The 7,518-nt window shown below is 33.7% G+C and overlaps 1 protein-coding gene and 1 long non-coding RNA gene across 3 annotated transcripts in view; both read right to left on the bottom strand.

Moving 5' to 3' along the window:
- Positions 1-1,238, bottom strand: part of LOC107601754 (uncharacterized) — a 21,043-nt gene extending 19,805 nt beyond the window's left edge. Inside the window, exon 1 of the long non-coding RNA XR_001610974.1 lies at positions 1,126-1,238. This is a non-coding gene — a long non-coding RNA (uncharacterized lncRNA). The remainder of the gene's footprint in view (positions 1-1,125) is intronic.
- Positions 1,239-1,311: 73 nt separating this feature from the next.
- LOC107601761 (tyrosine-protein phosphatase non-receptor type 18-like) overlaps positions 1,312-7,518 on the bottom strand; it is a 23,071-nt gene continuing 16,864 nt past the window's right edge. The window contains exons 13-17 of one of the 2 annotated variants that reach the window (XM_016294049.1): positions 6,628-6,935; positions 5,552-5,583; positions 5,056-5,089; positions 4,128-4,217; positions 1,312-1,810 (exon numbers count right to left, since the gene is read on the bottom strand). In XM_016294049.1, coding sequence (XP_016149535.1) covers positions 1,737-1,810; positions 4,128-4,217; positions 5,056-5,089; positions 5,552-5,583; positions 6,628-6,935 — 538 coding nt within the window. In that variant the 3' untranslated portion in view covers positions 1,312-1,736. The remainder of the gene's footprint in view (positions 1,811-4,127; positions 4,218-5,055; positions 5,090-5,551; positions 5,584-6,627; positions 6,936-7,518) is intronic. The other variant, XM_016294051.1, reaches the window with a different exon arrangement.

Genomic DNA, 7,518 nt, shown 5'->3' with positions numbered 1-7,518 from the left:
TAAATACTGAGCAAAGGGTCTGAATACTTAGGACCATGTGATATTTCAGGTTTTCTTTTTTAATAAATCTGCAAAAATGTCAACAATTCTATATATATATATATATATGTGTGTGTGTGTGTGTATTATATATATGTATATATAAAAACAGTTATTTTAAATTGTAAAAATATTTTAAAATGTTACCGTTTTTGCTGTTCTTTGGATCAAATAAATGCAGGCTTGGTGAGCAGAAGAGACTTCTTTAAAAAAAACTAAAAAATCTTACTGTTCAAAAACTTTTGACTGGTAGTGTGTGCGTGTGTGTGTGTATATATACTGTATATATATAAACAAACAAAAAAGAAACATTACTACTATTATTAATATATGATTATATGATTACTATTGAAAATATTATGATATATTAAACTAAGTTACACAAAATTCATGCTTATATTCATAACTGTTGTGAAATTTTTTTTTTACAAAAAAGACTTTCCAAGTAGCATCTCCTTCCCATCACACCCTTTAAAGTTGTTACAAATTTCATACAAATTCAACCTACATCACATATTTTAGCAGAGCTGGAATGCTATGTTGACCAATCATCATCCAGGACCAGAACTTTCCGTTTTTACAAGAAGTCATCAGACCTTCTATCATCATGAGACTTCAAGTCTTTATGCCTCAGCCACATTAAAGCAGTCAGTCTTAAACAGGCGATGCATGTTTGATATGGTGTAAAGAGCAGCAGAGAGCATCTCACAGCATTTCTGCATGATATTGCTGTAATACCATTCTGCAAGAATGATTCATCATCAAAAACACGCATCCAGGAGCGCTGCCAACAGGCCGAGCATCTGGGAAAACGTGCTCCCTGCTTTAAGCGCAACTTAAGATTCCATTGATTTTCAGGAGGGAAATAAAATCGCACTGGAGTTTAGAGGGCAAGTCTTATGGTTTTATCACCGGAATGAGCGCTAAGATTGAACAGATAGTCCACACTGGATTTAGAACCGAACGCTTAAACAGCACACAAAGTCATGTAATAAAATGTTCTTATGGTTAAATATCAAAAAGCCAAATTCATAGATGAGATGCGGCATTAATAATTATGCACATGTTATGTTGTCTGTAAATGACCTGACCCGAGTGACCTGTCTTTCTGAGGAGCAACACAAAGAGAAACCACACCTCAACACTGCCCTCTATCGACAAACACATCATATCACAACAACCACACTCCAGATTTTGAGTTAAAGCAAGGGCTCCTATCATGAGAAATCATACTTTCCCTGATGGTTTGAAATAAAACATTTTAATGTAGTATAAAAACATTGAAAAGTCCAAAATAAACATGTACTGAAACTAAACAGCAACTTACTGGTGTCAGATGAATGTATTAGAACAGATCACAACTCACATTTACACGGTAAACAACATCTATTAATTGAAATTGGCGTAATTACAAAAACATTAAACGACCCCTTTAAATCACATGCATTATTGCATCAGCGTGCACTGAAAAATTTTCAATATTACTGGCAATTTCTATTTTGCCACACAAATACACCAATTAACTACACTACACTGTACATTATCAGACATTTCTTCAGTATTTAAAACAGTAATACAAACAAAACTACCAGTAAAGGAAATAAATAATGCTTATTACCCAGTGTAAAAACAGCTGTGCATCTACTGAAACGGGCTACACTAGGTTGAGTTCAGTTTTTATAAAACCTGCTGTAGTTTCATCTTTCTGCACGACTCCATTCGGCTGGTGGATCTCGAGGGCCTTTGGGTTTCTTTATGCGACAGTTGAAACCTGAAGACAAACACAGACAATGTTTAAAATCACCAGGCGCATTGAGAAACGCAAGATAACAGAGCACAGGTCAAAATGAATTAATATGGATCAGGATTGCATAAACGAGTGCTTGTGCTCATCAAGGCTGTATTTATTTGATCAAAAATACAGAAAAAAAACTGTAATATTGTGAGATATTATTTCAATTTCTAATATTGGTTTTCTGTTTTAATATACTTTAAAATATAATTTATTGTTGTGAATTTTCAGCATCATTACTCCAGTCTTCAGTGTCACATGATCCTTCAGAAATCATTCTAATATGCTGATTTATTATCAGTGCTGGAAACAGTTGTGCTGCTTCATGTTTTTTTTTTTTTTGGAAACTGTGATACTTTTCTCTGGATTCTTTTATGAATAAAATGTTAAAAAGAACAGCATTTATTTCAAATTAAAATCTTTACTACAGACTAGAGTCTTTACTATCACTTTTTATCCATTTAACACATCCTTGCTGAATAAAAGTATTCATTACTTTCAAAAAAAGAAAGAAAAAAAAAAATGTACTCACTCCAAACTTTTGAACGGTAGTGTATATTGTAATACATAAATGCGTTCTTTTTATTTTATATTCATAAAAGAATCTAAAGAGGAGGTTCCAAGGTTCCAAAAAACATCAGTGCTGGAAACAGTTGTGCTGCTTCATGTTTTTTTTTTTTTTGGAAACTGTGATACTTTTCTCTGGATTCTTTTATGAATAAAATGTTAAAAAGAACAGCATTTATTTCAAATTAAAATCTTTACTACAGACTAGAGTCTTTACTATCACTTTTTATCCATTTAACACATCCTTGCTGAATAAAAGTATTCATTACTTTCAAAAAAAGAAAGAAAAAAAAAATGTACTCACTCCAAACTTTTGAACGGTAGTGTATATTGTAATACATAAATGCGTTCTTTTTATTTTATATTCATAAAAGAATCCAAAGAGGAGGTTCCAAGGTTCCAAAAAACATGAAGCAGCACAACAGTTTCCAGCACTGATAATAAATCAGCATATTAGAATGATTTCTGAAGGATCATGAGACACTGAAGACTGGAGTAATGATGCTGAAAATTCAGCTTTGCATCACAGGAATAAATTATATTTTAAAGTATATAAAAAAAATAGACACTGTTATTTTAAATTGCAATAATATTTCACAAAATAACAGGTTTTTTTCGTATTCATTACTTTCAAAAAAAGAAAGAAAAAAAAAATGTACTCACTCCAAACTTTTGAACGGTAGTGTATATTGTAATACATAAATGCGTTCTTTTTATTTTATATTCATAAAAGAATCTAAAGAGGAGGTTCCAAGGTTCCAAAAAACATGAAGCAGCACAACAGTTTCCAGCACTGATAATAAATCAGCATATTAGAATGATTTCTGAAGGATCATGAGACACTGAAGACTGGAGTAATGATGCTGAAAATTCAGCTTTGCATCACAGGAATAAATTATATTTTAAAGTATATAAAAAAATAGACACTGTTATTTTAAATTGCAATAATATTTCACAAAATAACAGGGTTTTTTTCTGTATTTGATGAGCACAAGAAACTTGGGTAAAAAAAATATAAAAAATCTTACTGATCCCAAACTTTTGAACGGTAGTGTACATGTCCGCCTTTTTTATACAAAATTTTTCAAGAATGATGTTGCATTCTTCAGAACCTGGCATTTCTATGTGATTGCAATGATGTTCTGAGTGTTTTTTGTGTGTTGCCAGGTGTTATTATTCAAAAATACACATTCTGTAATTATTAACTCATCCTCACATGATTCAAAATAAAGACTTTCTTTATTCTATGGAACAAAGATTTAGATATTGCGACTAAAAAAAAATTACGTTTCAAAGTGGCATAATTTTTGTTCCACAGAACAAAGAAAGCCATGCAGGTTTGAAAAGACAAACAAATGCTCGAATACTGAAGATTAGAGGTCTGTTTAAACCTCTAACCCTAAATATGAGCAATAGTAGACACTGTTGAGGCCTAGAAACCACACAGCTGCCACTTCTTTGTGGTTGTAAGTGTGTGTGGTCTAAAAAAAAATTCTCTCTTGTAAGGCAGCAGTTTATTTCTTTTTATTTACTAAATGACAAGTTAGCAATTCACATGTGCGCCGAAAGATTTAGGCAGCCTTTCAACTTTTAGACAAACTAGAAAGTGTGATAGCATGCAGTTTTGTCCAAAGTCTCGTCAAAAACCCATCCAAACCTAAATGTTTATCTGCTCAGTACACTTGTTGTGTACAGAATTAAGATTTAGTGTGCATATGGCGTTACTCACCCAGGCCGCCCCGGGCAAATGGGCTGCTGGTGTCCTTGACAACGCTAGACACATATTCATAATCATCATCTGTAAAAGATTGGCTCTCAGCTGTGAAAACATGTTTAACAGCGTTTAACAACTTAAAAACCAAACTCTGAGTATGAGAGTGAAACCAGCACTGATCTTCCTGTTTACTGCTAGATAGTGTTTCACACTCATTTGGTCGATAAGGAGCCTCCGGGGAACTGAAGCGACTCCTACATCACTAACAACACACGTTTTTCTTTATGGACTGTATTTGAGTGCACTCATAAGTGGGTTATGGACATAATATAAAGTCACTCATCATCAGCTCTATGGGTTAAAATTTACATAAACCTATAAGGCTTTCAACCATAGGAGTCGAGGTGAGATTTCTGTTAACAGTTTTATTCATGATAGATTTCTTTTTTAAGTTTTTGAGCACAATTATATAACTCTAGGTTAGACTTTCATATTTATGGAGCTTGTCTTGCATTTTGCAAAAATATATTAAAATTAAAAAATAATGCATTTTAGGCAAGAAATTGCAGAAAAACATAAATATAATAATAAACAGCTTATAATAACAAAATATAATGAAATGAAATGAGCTATGAAACTTTTTTTTAATATTCTTTTTGTCTTCACTAGAACATTTGAAAATGCCTGGGGTGTGAGCAATCCTTTTTTTAAAGTACAAATAGTCCATGTAAACTCTCAGTTAATGGTTTATAAATCATAATTATAGTAAAATAACCCCCATTTAGCATAAGCATTTAATAATTTATCTTTTGTGGAATGAATCATTTAAACACGTTCTTTTTATTTTATTAAAAATCAATGATACTGATAAATAATGTGTAAATTCACACAGAAAAATCTTTTTCCAGATCATAGTAAATAAAACACATAACGGCGCACTTACTTGCACTTGGGGATCGTGAAAGAGAGCTGTGTGGCTGAGGAAAACACATTTCATTAGTTTTAATGATATTCTTTGCAGATCGTAATCTGTCACTATCAGGGTTAAAAAGACCGTGATCATCAGTCAAATACACATTAGCATCATATTCACAGGAAATATTCAATCTGTCAGGTTATTTTTACTAAATGTACTGCCTGCCTGTAAGTGTGTGCTAAAACTTGTTTACTTGTGAGTGTGATCTCAACGAGAAGCCTCATATCACAGGAAGAGGATGAATGTGAATGTGATGTGAAACACAAACAAGAAAGTAATATGGCACATCTACAAGTGAGCAGACACGAATTACAGGCCAATAACTGCATATACGTGCATCATATAAGATTAATATGTACTTAGCACTTTCATTTAACAACTAATATGCTAACATGAAAACCAAATGGACCCATCTGCCAAGCAAAAATGACTGCAAACATCTTATTACCAAGAGAACATTTACCTGTGAATCTCTATTCATGGCCCTCAACTGCCCTGAGAAAAAAATAAAATGATTACAATTAAAAATGATTAATCATTAAAAATGTGTAATATATTTTCTTATATTGTATGTATAGTATTGTTCCAGTTACATCCAAGTATGGAAAATGACAAATTATTATTTTTGATGATTTTGTTTAGGATTTTAAAATATTTTTCTGATCTTATTTAAATATTAAAATGCATACATTAAGCCTCTCATTGGTATGTAACGGGTGCGCACACATTGTTGCGCTGTATAAAACATCTAACATTGTACCTCAATAAATGGCGTGAATTTGGAGGCGGGACTATCTGTTGGTTGACCAATAGCAGACGGAGGAAAGTTTATGATACCAGCTTGAAAACACTGGCAATGTTCGAAAAGGAAATCTAGCTTACTATTCAGTATGCTACTGCCTATTTCTATTTGGTGGCACCCCAGTGGCATTAGAAAAATTACACACTTCACCATGTTAGGACTCTGCCGACACTTTAAAAGTTCAAAAGAGGATAAAACAAAAAGAGAATTTTAATTCCCTCAGAGATATGGAAATACAAGCATCAAATAACTGACTTTTAACAGATAAACACCAAACGAGAGGGCTCTGAATACCCTGCTGATCACATGAAAGAGAAGAACGTGAACAGAACCGAGTCATGAGAGGACAGTGAAAGCAGCAAGCAGAAGTTTCCAGAACTTAACTCTCATAAAACAAGCAAGTTCCCCCTTGACTAAGACGCGCAGCTGAAGTCATGAGTTTGCATTTTTTGTCTGCTTTTATTTTCAGTTCAGCAAAGTTCAAATTAGACCAATCTATGTTTTTATGTAACTGACTTTGTAACTAAAATTACAATAAAAACAGAAAATTTTAAATACAAGCCAATTCGAAATATTAATAAATACTACAATAGTAAATAAATAATACTACACCAACACTGGATCAGGGTGGTTGCTAAGTGGTTATTTCCTGGCTACTGAATTTTTAACTTGTTGTATCATCGCCCATTTAAAAACAAAGAATTAAAAAAAATAGAAGCCAATCAAAAGTCCTTTACCTGGCAATAGATCATAACCCTCATTTTTGGGTGGCAGTCCTCCTCTCTGATTGGCTGTCGTTGATCTGTCGTAACCCGGTGAGGTGGGAGAGGGCAGGACTGACATGGGCCTGCTTTTAGGCTTGACTGAACTATAGACAGCATTGTTCTTGCTTTTCTCTAAAGCAGCATTGTCATAGTGATGGACAGTGATGGAACAAGGGGCAGAAGAAGGAGGCTGTAGTTTGGACTTGTTGACGACCGCGTAAGTGTCGTTCATCCTGATCCGAGGAAGAGGATGAGAAAGCCTGGACTTGAGAGGCGGACTTCTGAAACCAAAAACAGACAAATACATATGTAATTTAGGAATACAATTATTTTAAATCAATATACAGTGGGTATGGAAAGTATTCAGACCCCCTTAAATTTTTCACTCTTTGTTATATTGCAGCCATTTGCTAAAATCATTTAAGTTAATTTTTTTCCTCATTAATGTACACACAGCACCCCATATTGACAGATTTATTAAAAAAGAAAAACTGAAATATCACATGGTCCTAAGTATTCAGACCCTTTGCTGTGACACTCATATATTTAACTCAGGTGCTGTCCATTTCTTCTGATCATCCTTGAGATGGTTCTACACCTTCATTTGAGTCCAGCTGTGTTTGATTATACTGATTGGACTTGATTAGGAAACCCACACCCCTGTCTATATAAGACCTTACAGCTCACAGTGCATGGCAGAGCAAATGAGAATCATGAGGTCAAAAGAACTGCCTGAAGAGCTCAGAGACAAAATTGGGGCAAGGCACAGATCTGGCCAAGGTTACAAAAAAAATGCTGCTGCACTTAAGGTTCCTAAGAGCACAGTGGCCTCCATAATCCTTAAATGGAAGACGTTTGGGACAA

The sequence above is a fragment of the Sinocyclocheilus grahami genome, unplaced genomic scaffold, assembly GCF_001515645.1.
Source record: "Sinocyclocheilus grahami isolate Dianchi unplaced genomic scaffold, SAMN03320097.WGS_v1.1 scaffold312.1, whole genome shotgun sequence".
NCBI lineage: Eukaryota > Metazoa > Chordata > Actinopteri > Cypriniformes > Cyprinidae > Sinocyclocheilus > Sinocyclocheilus grahami.
Note: the sequence above shows the minus strand (reverse complement) of the source record. Positions and strands in the feature narration are given on the sequence as shown.